Raw genomic sequence first — 15,353 nt, forward strand, 5'->3', positions numbered from 1 at the left:
TTGTGCCACAGTAATTCACATGCCTTTGCCTAAGGTCAATTTCGATATTGACAAATCTTTTCAATTGAGAAAGTTCTCAAGAAAGAAGCTCAATACATGCTGGATTTTGTGACGTCTTATGTCAGAGAGTTTACATTTGATCCGGACACACTGGACACGATGGTACGGAAACTTTGTTACGGTTATGACGTGAAAAAATTTTATAAGAAAATCTAGAAGGCTACTAGAGACGTGTTGATCTGGTCAAAAGCGTTTGTAAAAGAAAACAGATATTGAGAGCCCAGAAGTTTTATGTGAACCACCAACAGCTGCCAACGTCGATGATACATTAACCTGTACACCTGAAAACAAACCATTTGATGATTTGAGACGCTAGAGGCCTCCAACTATCAGCAATTGTTTTGCATAAAGGAAATGAAAAATCGATCTGAAGTATGGAAGTTGCCTCAAATACAATGCTTTTCTCATTATGTATGTTGTGTGTTGATATTCTTTTACAAAGCTCACTTTCTGGAAGCAGAGTACTCCGTAATTTAAATTCCAGATCACTAAGATTTTTCAATTATCAAATTCTGTTTAAAATGAACTTCAATTTTTTCGTGGTTTCCGTCGAGGAAAACAAACACACTTTAAGTGGCAACAACACGCTGTAAGCAAACTTTAGGAAATGCAGCTAAAATTGAATCGAAAATAAAAAGCAATACCACAAAAACATTTCCGGAGCGTTATTCCTCACTATTATATTTCATGTACATTTTGTAATTTTATATCTATTATTTTATACTCTTATAATTCATTCTACATTCTTTGCTCAAGAATCACTAATTTTTGCATAATTTCGACCTATTTCATTAACAAAGACAAAACGGTAGGTAAATAATATGACTAAAAACATTTAATATACACCCGATTCCTCAACAGTATTTAGTCTTTCACATTTTTTGAAATCTATGAAACTGCTTTTTGGCGGTGAAAAAAAATTTTTCTGCGGTCTTTACCATCAGAAAATGCCAATTTTTGTATTTATTACCAAATTTTGTGAGGTTTTTGCGGAAAATGACCTCAAAAATACACCCATAACGCTCTATTAAATTTTGCCTCGCCATTAACATCACAAACATTGAATTGGCCCGTATAGTACGCGTTTCTCGAGAGAGAACTGATCACATAAAACCAATTTATAAAGCAATTTTTAGACATTTATTTTAATTTTTCTTTAATTTTTCCTTCAGTTTTTACATAATCTTATCATCCACTCAATCTCAAGTAATCTTTTCAGGTCAAATTTTTAAGCGAAAATTCCTTCGAAGTTTATTACTTTTTATTACTTCTCAGTTACTTGTTAAATTTTTATTACTTCTCAGTTACTTGTTAAATCAAACATATGGGCAATCAATCCCATAAAACTAAAACCACTTGTGCGGTCTCAGACTCAAAACAATATCTTACATTGTATCAAAACTGATCAAATAAAAGGATTTTTTCTACTTTTACCTCATTATTCCATCAGGTTAGTCACTTTTGCTTTTTCAGCGCTTCATTCATCTCAGAAAAAGGATTCAAAATTTTGTAAAATATCTCAAATATTTGATTTTATTCAACTCTAAACTTTGATTTATTCACCTCACCAATTTTTTGCCAAAAATTTTACAACACCAAATTCACAAAAAAATAAGAGACTTCGCCACTCACAAAAAAATTGTAAAGATTCTTTACAAGTTTTTGAAAGGAAACCTGAAAAAAGACCTTTCGGGATTGTAATGATGAGTCAGTTCCCCTTTTAAAATACAAGCCTTTCTACTAATACTAAAGTCAATATATTAAAAATAAGTCAAGGATTAAGTATAAAAATAGAGTCAAATTAGCAAAGGAAACAACATTTTTTATTTCAAGAACCTTTTAGGAGAATGCAACAGTAAAATTGAGCTTCTTTGGAGTTAACAAAGTTTTTGTCAGCAGTTTTCAGGTGTGTTAAACCAGTTAATTTTAACGATACGGAGTAAAATTTTTTTTTCAGTTTTGATGAGAAAAATTTTGCATATTAAACAATATACCGACAATTTTAGCCAAAAAACAGATGAGACGGTTCAGCAAAACTCTTTCCAGGGCAAACTTTTTAAAATTTTTCTTGCTTACCTTTTTGAAAGTTTTTAAAAGTTTTAAGTCTAAATTGGCGAAAAAATTTCACAAAATAACTGAAGTTGTGAACAGCAACAACAGCGAAAACCAGTCAAATTTTCACAAAACTTTGAACCTCGATAAGTCTGGTGAAAAAGTGAAATTCAAAAATGAGCTTTTTAGTTATATATTCTACGCTGGGCGGGCTTTCTAATGATATGTCACACAACCCTTTACGGTGAATATAGCGATTGGCCAAAATTGACTGAACAAAAAAAAACCCGTTTGAGTATATAGTTCCTCCCTCTGTAATGTGGGTAGGAGCAAAAAAAGAGCTAAAATTTTTTTGAGCACATCTAGTATTCTATTTTTCATCTAGTATTTCTGAAGTTTTTTTTTTCAAAGTTTGGGCGGAATATACTTTGTCGTATTTTTTAATATTTTTTTGCAACCACTTTTGGACTCCGTTTATGACATTTTGAATTGCCACTGTGAATTTGAAGTTTTGTGTTTTTTTTTCACTGAGGTATTTTGTACCAACCCGGACTTGAGTCGCAGAGCTTTTCAGCGCTGAACCGGAATATTTCAAGAGTAAAAACTTAATTCAGTTCTGAAACATTGTATCTCCAGAACATTTTAAGTTTCTTTATTTGCAGTTTTTGTTCATTATGACTAAATTGAGGTCATAGAGTTCGCCCAGGCTAAACCTATCCTGCATAGTCTGAAAATTACTCATACCCCAAATATAAGTCTGGGCAGAGTAATGTCATACTTTTGTAGCGTTTAACTAGTAAATAATATAGTAGTATACACACTATTTATATTTAAGCTGGTTTGTAGGCAATTACAACAAAGACCATTTCGCTGAGTGGTTACGACTTGCTACGAAAATTAAATGTTACAAGTACCCATGCGGAGGTTCGAGTCGCATATGAATCAAACCTTGTTGGCGGGAGTTAAGCTGAACATATTAATTTTCATTAAGTAAATTTTACTCAAAAATCAGACTAGCCAGTGTAAATAGTGACATGAACAGAGTAATGGCCACCCTAAAAAACAGAATGTCTTTAGACTGATTCAGCGCTGATTTGCTCTGCCACCAACCTCCGGGAAAGCCATCTTAGGTTATTTGTTTTTCTTTGCAGGTGCTGCAGCAATTATGTCGGCTGACGTGCTATTTACAAATGATGTGGTTCTTTGCGTGATTTGGGAAATTCTACACTCGAACTTTATGGAAATCAAGCTGATTCAAGAAGGAAATGTTGTCTCTGACCACTCAAAATCGGTAATCATATATGAGCAAACAACAATTAATGTTGTTAAATCCTCCGCCCAGCGAATTTTTATTGGTGAATAAATTGCCCTCTAATTGAATGAAAGTTTTGCTGGTATATCATCCGACGTTTCTGGCAGCAATATAAAAAATACACGTGATTTTATTTGAAAGCTCAAGAGAATCGGAAGGAGCAAGAACGCTAAAATTTTCTACTACAAAAAATCGGAGACAAATCATTATCCTTTACATAACTGAAATAGTGATCCACGTTATAATCGAGTGATCCATGCGTACAACTAGTTTACATAAAAAACCGGATTTTTCAACAATCAGATGGTTGAAAAAAACGGAACTAACCATCAGATGGGGAAAGTATTTTCTCCCTTTTGCTAACTCCGGTGTAATCCGAGGCTACCTCATGATCATTACGGACTCGTTGAAAAGTCAAATCTTTCACTCAAAATAGAATTGAAAAAGACTTGCAGGGTTAATTTCTAAGAAAAAAATCTTATTTTCAATCTTTTATGAGCTCAAGTCTTGAATATGTAGTCTTGAACAACACGTTGGCATTTGTGATCGAATTTTACATTGGATGCTGTTCATGGTTCATAACATAAAGAGAATTTTAAGCACTTGAAGGGCGCATGATGACATCGTAGAAGTAGAGCATAGAGGCAGAGATGTAGACAAAGCAGTCCTGAGATGCAATTTCAGACCCCTTTTTCGAGCCAATTAAAACAATACTTCAAAAACATTCTGCGACTGACGGAAGAATTCAAAGTTCTGAGTTTTTCTTTTGTTTCCAATCTTGGAAATTCCAACTCATGCTTTAGTTTTTTCATGATTTTGTCCCACGCATTACATTATTTATTCGTTGAACTGTGAGTGCAAAAATCGTAATTTTTCTTTAAAAAACTTTAAAGATAAGTTTTTCTTGGCATAGGTTTTGATGAAGTGAGTAGAATTGGAAGTGTTTAAGGTTTCTGCTTCTGCTGCTGGAGTAACATGCCTTGACCTTGGGTCCAATGTCAACACATCATTGGATGCTTTTGTTGAGGTGTACGCCTTCTCAAATCACACATACCAGGATGGCAACTTCATTGAAAATGAAAACGTGGCACCTAACATCACAGTCGACTTCACAAGCAAGATTTTAATCGCACATGATATATCACACAATAACATTAAAACTAAGCCTCTGCGGAGATGAAAATCTACTTAAAAAGGGGCTCAGGGATCGGTTTTAAATAACATTTAGCTCATTTAAAAGATGACTCAAAGGTCCGTTTAAACAGTGATTCATATACAATCTTTTATTTAAAAAAAAAAGAAAGCGCAATTATGCAAAAAAAATTATGAGAAAAGCATTTGCATGATACTTCTCCAAAACTTTCAAAAATGGGGTATAATTTAATTTTGTTGCAGGTTCCAAAATTATGCAAGCAATTAAAATATGCCAGTTGAATCATGGTGGCACAAACTATCATTATTCCTGCAATATAAATTTCTATTCAAAAAGTCTTTATAAACATTTCAGTGCAAAACAATGAAGCTCAAACTCAAAATACCTGACAATTTAACATACCTGACTGTAATTCGAAAACACTTGCGAGTGAACTGAAAATCACTCAATTTTACAAAATTTAAATTTTATAATGTTCCTGTGTTTTTATTTTCTATGGTAAGTTTTTTTCCCCTGAAATTTTTCCGCTGATAAAGAGTACAAAATCCTGATATTTTGTTTCAACGCAGAGTCACAGTAGTGCGAGTTTTTTGCTTTACACGTGATAGATGTTTCGTCGCCTACATGGAATTTTAATCTGAAGGGTTTGACGACAAATATTTTAATCGGGACTTATTTTGCCATTTTTCACTGTCAGAAGCAGAGTGTATGACTCTTTGAAATCTTGTTTGTTTTGTCATAGAAACTTTGTGCACTCTGAGAGCATCAATGTAGCGTATAATCTCAGGAGTGAAGGCAGGTTGGAGCAACCTCCTACAATTCAGGTCGATATTTCGCAATTGTCGTTCGAAGATTTTCTGTTTCCTCTTCTGTACAAGTTTTTGAGAGTGTGAAGTTTAAATCTGTCTACCGAAATCTGCATGAAAGGACTAATGTTTTGTTGAATATGGGTTTTGTTGAATTTTTGTTAGGTGCTAAATATGTCTATCAAAATAGTCGCATTCTATGAGAAGCCAAAGTTAGGTACAAATAGCAACCCCTTTATAGTTGTTACGACCCACGTGAGAGCGAGAGGAGCTAAACGCACAGCTAACTGGTTTTTCGTACAGTCAATTAATATACTCATCATAGAGAGAAATTATATAATTTTTCTTAAAAAACTTTATAGAAATATAGTTTTCTCCGAAGAGCTATCGAGAATTAAATTTTTACGAAGATTTGAATCACTTCCGTGGCTTTGGTTCACTTTTTCCGCATTGGTGCCCAAATTTTCTGCATATTTTGCTAAAATCTTGTTCAAATTGCTATTTATAGAGTTTTTTGTTTTACCTATAAAGACCAAAGCGTTGTTGAACTGTTTGCTTATTTTTTAGCAAAATTTTCTCAAAATTCAGTTGTTTTTCATCAAAAACGTCACCAAATACAACACTCTAGTCAACTTTTCTTTCAGAATTTGTCAATAGTGCAAACCGAAAACTTGTTGACTCGTACTACTTACACTCTTCAGAAGGCTATTTTACGCTGGTTTCAGAGGAGTGTTAAGGAATGAATAATTTCTCAAAGAAAATAAATTGTACCTTTTTTTGTCAACTTAACTAATTAACATTATTCACTAACATTTGAGATAGTAAATTGCTTTCAATTGACAGTTTTCAATAGCAGAATTAGTTGTGGTCAAATCGTGACTTTTCGATGGAATTTGGATTGTGCGGGCGCTGTCTCTTTTAAAATAATTTCCAGATGTTTGTTTGTGTCAGGTTGCTTACTGGCCAAAATAATCTCAAATGACGGCCTTTTTAATGAGATTTTTTATTAAGGGCAAAAGAAACTCAACGAATATATATATATATATATATATATATATATATATATATATATCTTTTTAAGTGAAATGCTAATGGTTTTAATCTCTACAACACTGTTTGTTTAATAATTGTATGTGAATCTTTGATGGCTACCTGGATTCAAATCTTTTTACGAATATTTGATTCACTTCCGGGGCTTTGGCTCACTTTTTCCGCATTTGTGCCCAAATTTTCTGCATAACTTGTTAAAATCTTGTTCAAATTGCTGTTTATAGAGTTTTTTGTTTTACCTATAAAGACCAAAGCGTTGTTGAACTGTTTGCTTATTTTTTAGCAATATTTTCTCAAAATTCAGTTGTTATTCATCAAAAACGTTACCAAATACAACACTCTAGTCAACTTTTCCTTCAGAATTTGTCAATAGTGCAAACCGAAAACTTGTTGACTCAAACTACTTATACTCTTCAGAAGGCTATTTTACGCTGGTTTCAGAGGAGTGTTAAGGAATGAATAATTTCTCAAAAAAAATGAATTGTACCCTTTTTTGTCAACTTAACTAATTAACATTATTCACTAACATTTGAGACAGTAAATTGCTTTCAATTGACAATTTTCAATAGCAGAATTAGTTATGGTCAAATCGTGACTTTTACAATGGAATTTGGATTGTGCGGGCGCTGTCTCTTTTAAAATAATTTCCAGATGTTTGTTTGTGTCAGGTTGATTACTGGCCAAAATAATCTCAAATGACGGCCTTTTTAATGAGATTTTTTATTAAGGGCAAAAGAAACTCAACGAATATATATATATATATATATATATATATAAATATATATATATATGTATATATATATATATATATATATATATATATATATATATATATATCTTTTTTTAAGTGAAATGCTAATGGTTTTTATCTCTACAACACTGTTTGTTTAATAATTGTATGTGAATCTTTGATGGCTACCTGGATTCAAATCTTTTTACGAATATTTGATTCACTTCCGGGGCTTTGGTTCACTTTTTCCGCATTTGTGCCCAAATTTTCTGCATAATTTGCTAAAATCTTGTTCAAATTGCTATTTATAGAGTTTTTTGTTTTACCTATAAAGACCAAAGCGTTGTTGAACTGTTTGCTTTTTTTAGCAAAATTTTCTCAAAATTCAGTTGTTTTTCATCAAAAACGTCACCAAATACAACACTCTAGTCAACTTTTCTTTCAGAATTTGTCAATAGTGCAAACCGAAAACTTGTTAACTCAAACTACTTATACTCTTCAGAAGGCTATTTTACGCTGGTTTCAGAGGAGTGTTAAGGAATGAATAATTTCTCAAAAAAAATTGTACCCTTTTTTGTCAACTTAACTAATTAACATTATTCACTAACATTTGAGACAGTAAATTGCTTTCAATGGACAGTTTTCAATAGCAGAATTAGTTATGGTCAAATCGTGACGTTTACAATGGAATTTGGATTGTGCGGGCGCTGTCTCTTTTAAAATAATTTCCACATGTTTGTTTGTGTCAGGTTGCTTACTGACCAAAATAATCTCAAGTGACGGCCTGTTTACGGAGGTTTTTTATTGAGGGCTAAAGAAACTCAACGAATATTTATATATATATATATATATATATATATATATATATATATATATTTATTTACGTATATATATATATATATATATATATATATATATATATATATATATATATTAAGTGAAATGCTAATGGTTTTTATCGCTACAAAAGTGTTTGTTTAATAATTGTATGTGAATCTTTGATGGCTACTTGGATTTTATTTGTGTCTATTTCTGGTCCTATGGCTCAGTCTAACTAAAGTCTGACACTTTAAACTCGTTTTTAAGGATTTTCAATTTTTTTTATGAAAATCTTTCTTAATTTAAAGTGTATGGTGTTATGTCAAAACTTTTTGTTTTAAAGAAAATGGAGAATTGTGTTCTGCCACTTTTTTAAATCTCATTTCTGAAGTCTTTTAGATTATTCCCTGCACATGCGCGAGGCATTTGTTTTTGAGTGAAAAAATTTTAGTCATCAATTTAAATTTATCTTTTATGAAACTGTTCTTTGACTCTGTTATGTGAGTTTCCATACATTTTTTGTATTTTATGTATATAACACTTTTTTGGTGTTTTTGTAGTGTTGTCACAGTATCATAAGAATTTGAGGTTACATATGACATTTTAGGCAACGAAAGAGGGCTTCACTGAACATATATAATGCTTTTAGTGAATAGTTTATGGTTTTCACGGCTTCGACACCATTTTCATACAAATTTAAATGATATTTTTTTACAGCATTTGTCTTTTTTTGTAGTCGTATGATATACTCTGAAGAAGAGACTCAATGATTTTCCTTTTGAGGTATCTACTTAATTGTCTGAATTGGTAGCTAATGATTCTTGCCCTAAAATTTCTTGCCGTAAAAATTATGCTCTTTTGTTATTTTTTATTATACTGCTTATACTGCACAAAATTATACTGCTTAGTTTAGATTGTGACTAGTTTTTTTGTTACAAAAGAATAGAGGTTGTGGTTTGGTCATAATTCCTGTTATCTGATTTTGTTGTGTTTTGTCTCGCTTTCTTGTAAGTGTCGAGTCTCTTCAGCCCGCTAATGTTGCACTGTTCAATTTGTTTAGGGGCTTGCATCTCACGCAATTTTTTCAATCCAGAAACCAATTTTTTTGAAAAATACCCGAACTTGGTGGTGTATGGTGGTTGTGATGGTGGTGGTGATGAAGGTGGTTGTGGTGGTGATTGCGGTTTTGGGGTTTTGTTGGTGGTTGTGGTGGTGGTGATTGGAGTTGTTGTTGTGGTGGTGCTTTTGCTGGTGGTGAAGGTGTTAGAGGTTGTGTTGGTGGTGGTTGTGGTGGTGTTGAAGGTGGTGGTGGTCATCGTCACGGTGGTAGTCAATGTTGTGGCGGTGGTTATGGTGATGGTGATGGTTCACCACCACCACCGCCGCCGCCGCCGCCGCCGCCGCCGCCGCCGCCGCCGCCACCACCACCACCACCACCACCACCACCACCACCACCACCACCACCACCACCACCACCACCACCACCACCACCACCACCACCACCACCACCACCACCACCACCACCACCACCACCACCACCACCACCACCACCACCACCACCACCACCACCACCACCACCACCACCACCACCACCACCACCACCACCACCACCACCACCACCACCACCACCACCACCACCCCCACCACCACCACCACCACCACCGCCGCCACCACCACCACCAACACCACCACCAACACCACCACCACCACCACCACCACCACCACCACCACCACCACCACCACCACCACCACCACAACCACAAGCACCACCTTCACCGCCACCACCACTACCATCACCACAACCACAAGCACCACCTTCACCGCCACCACCACCATAAATAACACGCTCATTCGAACAATCAAAAGATAATGTTCAATAGAGGTAGTAAAAACGCATTTCAAGAGCTCAATATTGCAGAAATTTGGAATAATCTGACGACTAGTTTTAGCTAACATCTCTGTGTTTGGAACCTTTGAATGCAATGATGACAGACAATGTTTGCTGCATGTAGAAATCCAGAACAATTTGTCAAGGATTGAATCGAGTGCATATTTTGTCTTAAGGGTAAGTCTTGCAAAAAGATTTTGCTCCGTAACTCTTTTAATACTTATATGATTGCCGTCCAAATCAAAAAATTTCGCTTTCCCTATGTTTTTGGGGCCCATTAGTCTATGTAAACTAATTGCCCATTTTTCCATGGCTAATATAGACTGACGGTATAAGAGCAGCCATTAATAATTAAATATGCCATAATAAAGCTATAAAATTACAAAGAGTTTTTAGATAACATATTTTGTTTCAAGTATCTTTTAGCGTTTGGTTATTATTTAGTTTATTTTTTTTCGAAAAAAAACTATTGCGATTCTATACAATGACAGGACCAAAACACATAAAACTAAATGTAGTCATTCTTAGATTACTTCATGCTCAAATTTGCTGGTTGGTGAGTTTCGGCACAACTTCAAAGATATATGCAACAATGGATCTACGCAGAATACTCATGAATGTTCTGTGACACAAAACCGTTTGAACGAAAAGAATTATGATGTTCAAGTTGGCATTTTTGATGGTGTGGCGGAGTTTCTTCAACTGAACTTGACTTCAGGGGAGGAATGTGATGGATATGATGACAAATCAAGTTAGCTTCCAAGTTGTCTCGTGTATTTGTCAGGCACTAAAAAAGTTGATAAAATTTTATGGATAAAGTTAGGGTTTTTGTTAGGGCAGTGAAGTCTTAACTTTTATGGTAAAGTTTAAGTTAAGTTAGCTTAAATTGAAGCAACTCATGGAAAGGCAGATTTACATGAGCAGTTACGCTGAGTTAGGTTTTTCTTTGAAGTAAAATTACATCAACTTTGATTCTTATCATATTTATAAAAATCCAATTTTTGCTCTAGATGCTGGATTAATTGTTCGTGATAATTTGCTAAGATTGCACTAATATTTTAAAAATACACAATTTGATTCCAGCAATCATCCAGCATCTTTGGAACCAATTGTACAAATACGTTTTCTAAATTGTTTGCGGGAGAGCGCTATTGGACCACTATTGGCACGTTCTCCTGTGTTTCGTCCAAACTAGGTTGTAGACATAGCAGTGTAATATAGCCTGGATAAGTTTGCTTACGTTTGAATTCTTAAGCAAACTTCACACATCGTTCAACAAATAACTAAGTGAAAACTCGATGTCCATATTTTAAAAAAAAAACACACCATAACAGAATGAAAATGGAATTAGATAAAACCTGAACTAAACAAATTAACCTGTATTTCATCATATTAAAGGTGAAAAGCACTTTTTCGGTTATATTCAATTCTTTCAAACAACATAAAGCAACGTGTAAGCATTACTACGATCAAGACCACAAGTGTTTAAACGGCAAAGTCGTTTTGATGCTCTTTTGACATGTTTTTTTTTTAATCTGATGTCATTGAGGTAACAATTTGCTCATAATCGGTCAGCAATTCTTCACCTAAACTAAAAATATTAAGCCGAAAACCACCTTAATCAGTACAAATCGTGGTTATATCTACTTAAAATTAGGTTATACGAACTTTTTCTGGTTTAATACAAAAATTGGTACAATGTTTGTGCGTGTTTAAAGACCCGATTCGGATTGGCTAATATTTTTTCATTTAATTCGTAATACTTTAGATAAAATATGAGACTCATAAACAGGTCGATGAAGACAAGCAACAAGGCCTAAGTTCAAAAATACGCTTCTAATTTTGAAAACAACGAAAAAATTTTGGACTAAAAACAGTACGTCTCAACTGAGTTTAATAAAAAGATTAATTTATACCTCATAGGAGGCAATTGAGACCCGTCATTATTCGTAATATGCCAGACGGCTACAAGAAGAACGGCAAAAACGAAAAAAAACTATTTAGATTGAATAAGAAAGCAGCACCAAGAAAACCATAAGTTATTCATAAAGAACATTAAATATCTTCAATTGTGCATTTGTTTACGCCAATGGGGCCAACGCATTATTTGATAATGTGGAAAGGAAACAAAAAAGAACAGCAATTGGAAAAAGTCCAAAAACAACACTTTTCTCATGAAAATAACTTTTGCCGAGGCCAAGAAAGCATTAGTTGAAACTAAAACCAATGTAAAGAGTGGAGCCTGTTCACTGGATTGAGGATGAAACTTCATTGGTCGTTTGAGAGACCAAGCTAAGAAATTGATAGAATTAAAACAAAAGTCACAAAGCTCAAAAATCCACTGACTTCTTAAACATTTTTTAAATAGCAAACAAATTCTGAGCTTTCAACTTAGAACAAAAACAGGTTAATTTGCAACTGCTTCAGAAGTCAGTTGTGCTATTCATTAGTGAGAGCAAATAAAAACACAAAATACCAACATAACTCAAAATTTCTGAAACAATTTGTCGAAATCAGAGTGTTGAAGCCTTTAAAACTATAAAACCCATGAAAAACCAATATTTAGTTAAATTTGACAAGTACGGATTTTTGATTAATTTTCTTTGGATTTTTTTTGCAAAATTTCCATATTAATTTAAGTTGCGTTGCGAAAAAACAACGAAAGAACCACAAATATTGACAAGTAAGGAAAACTGACAAAATATTTAAAACAAATTTCTTAAATCTAAATAAATTGGCCAAAACAAAATTAACAGCAAGAATTTTGTTTGGAGCATCATAAGTTGATGAGGTCTGTCAATAACGAGACTAAGTGACTTGTTGACGACAATGAGGAAATTTGGTAAGTACAACAAAATTTTCTATAAAATAATTATTGAAAGTCTTTAAAAGGCATAGCTCGAAATTGAAAAACCGAATAGAATCTTTTAAACTTCCATAGAAGCACTTTCAATGTCAAGTGATTTTTCTTTGATATGATTTCTTGAAAAAAGAAAAATAACAACCTCAAAGTTTTTTTGAAATTTTGTAGTAAGAAAGCCAAGAAGCCATTACTTAAAAATAAAACCAACCACAATAAAGACTATAAATTACTATAGAGTGTATAATTTATCTTGCTTATATTAATTTTGCCCTTTTTATACTGAGACGCAGCTACATGCGGGAATAAATAACATAAAAAATGGCGAACTTCAAATTTTTGCAGAAAATTACTTTGAAAACTATATTCAAAGTGATAACAGGCATTAGATAACACTAGAAGGCCTAATATAGATCCATCGAGAGCTTATAATAAACGCAATCAGATCTTTGGTAAACAGAATGATGCCATGATGCTGCAAAAAAATGAAAAATGAAGGCAGCACAAAAAATTCACTTAAAAACTACAAAAGCACATGTTCAAAGCCTTTTGAAAATTTATCTGAAGTTTTATCTGAAGACATGATTTATAAATATTTATCAAAAGTGGACCTCATTTTGTTGTATAAAAGCTCTGTAGTTAATCGGACTCTGATTTGAAATCAAATTTCTAGTAACATTTTCAGAAAAAGACTGCGCCCAAATGTAATCCGAACAGTTATTAATTGTGAGAGTCCAAGATGTGACCAAACCTAGCCCTGAGTTTGCTGCTTGTCGAGCAAAAAGAATTAATTATTTCATATGTTTGCAAAATATTTCAATTAAAAAAATTATTTCAATAAACTAAAATTAGATGATGCGTTTTATAAAAAAATATTGAGTTAATTTTTCGAATAAGGCCGGCAAAAATTTATTTGCAAAAGACTTCTACAGAAGGCAAGTGTTTGACTATCTTTTTTGAAGTTTTCTTAGATTGTTACAGCAGATGTTAGGAATATACTTCTTGAATATTTAAACAAAAAGGGAAAAAGTGTATTTGGAGCCATTTTTGATAAAAAATTAATCTCACATTCAAACAAATTAGCAAAAGTTTCAAGCAAAAGACTCGGATTCATCCAGTCGGCAAATCTCTTAAAATTAAAAACAATATCAACCTTAAAATTAAAAACAATATCATTGCTATTAACAATTTTAACATATTTTAGCAAAATGCAAAAAATTTCGGTTGAAAGGACGAAAAATTTCAATAAACAGAACGGAAGTTCGTCTACTATTCACAAAACTTTAAACCTCGATAAGTGCTGGTAAAAACAAAAATTAGTTTTTTTTTATTCCACACTCTACGCTGGACAGGTTTTCTAATAATACCAGTCTCAACTCTTTACAATAAATGTATCTATCGGCCTAATTTGGTTGAACAAAAAAAACCCATTTGAGTATATAGTTCCTCCCCCCACAAGTGGGTCGGAACAAAAAGATAAAAAAGAAAACTGGCTGTTTTTGCAAACAAAATGATTTTTAACTGCTCATTATATAAAATACACTTATCAGAAAACTGACATAAACTTTTTTTCATTTCTGTGGTAGTAAAATACTGATATTCTCGATCACCGTTTTATTGCACTCCATAAACCAGTTTCAAGACCCGTCTCATCTTATTTACATTAGAAAGACTGCCGAAGAAATTTTGACAAAGGATGACATCATTTTTGATCAACCGATTGATTAGCTTTTTTTTGCATAGGAACATGAGCCATTGGCGCAAAAAAACCAACTAGAAAAAATCAATAATCTTGAAGTTAATGAAAACTCTGAAAAGTCTCAAAACTGAAATTTTTGACAATTTCAGACTTCGTATTTGTCCATCCCCTCAATTTAAGAAGGAAATCTCCAAACAGCCTTACGTTTTGGCACAAGATAGTGGTAATGTAAGCTATTCAATGACCCAATGCGCATAATTTCGTCATAACTATGCCCGGGTCGAGGTTTGGTCAAAAAACATGATTAGCGGTGAATAGCAGTGAAAAAAAAACATTTTTCACCGCAAAGCACCCGCATCTTTTAGCGTTGAATGCGTTCATAGCGGTGAATTTTCGTGAGATAAGCGCTGAATTTAGCGGTGAATTTGTATAAGATTTGCGATTTTAGCGGTGAAATTTTTTTTCACCGCTTGGTGGTAGCACTGAAAAATTGTTTCACCGCATTCTGCTCGTAGCGGTGAAATTATTTTTTCACCGCATAAGCTGTCAAAAACAAATTTTCAACGCTACCAGCAGAATGCGGCAAAGAAAATTTTAAGCGCTACCACGAAGCGGTGAAAAAAAATTTTAGCGCTACCGTCAGAATGCGGTGAAAAAAAATTTTTTCAGAGCTCCAAACAAATGCGGTGAGAAAACGCTGATTGTACGAAATTTCACCGCAACGTATTTTTACATTACCTGAACCAGAACCAAAGCTGGTTTTTGGCAATGACAATCAGACAGCTGCAGACATATTTTGTGATAGCCGAGATATGTGGCGTGATAGCCGAGAGGTAAGGTGTGTGATTCACACGCCAATGATTGAGAGATCAATCCCCTCCCTCCGTGAAGCTGTCTGTGTGAGGATGAGGATTTACTTAACGA

General features: G+C 33.6%; 1 protein-coding gene across 1 annotated transcript in view; it reads left to right on the forward strand.

Annotated features, from left to right (window-relative positions):
- Nucleotides 1-15,353, forward strand: part of LOC142338546 (uncharacterized) — a 139,996-nt gene that overhangs the window by 123,267 nt on the left and 1,376 nt on the right. The window contains exons 6-9 of the mRNA XM_075388335.1: nt 3,264-3,403; nt 4,374-4,539; nt 9,932-10,047; nt 10,399-10,621. Coding sequence (XP_075244450.1) covers nt 3,264-3,403; nt 4,374-4,539; nt 9,932-10,047; nt 10,399-10,621 — 645 coding nt within the window. The remainder of the gene's footprint in view (nt 1-3,263; nt 3,404-4,373; nt 4,540-9,931; nt 10,048-10,398; nt 10,622-15,353) is intronic.

Source organism: Convolutriloba macropyga, chromosome 4, assembly GCF_964194025.1.
Source record: "Convolutriloba macropyga chromosome 4, txConMacr16.3, whole genome shotgun sequence".
NCBI lineage: Eukaryota > Metazoa > Xenacoelomorpha > Acoela > Convolutidae > Convolutriloba > Convolutriloba macropyga.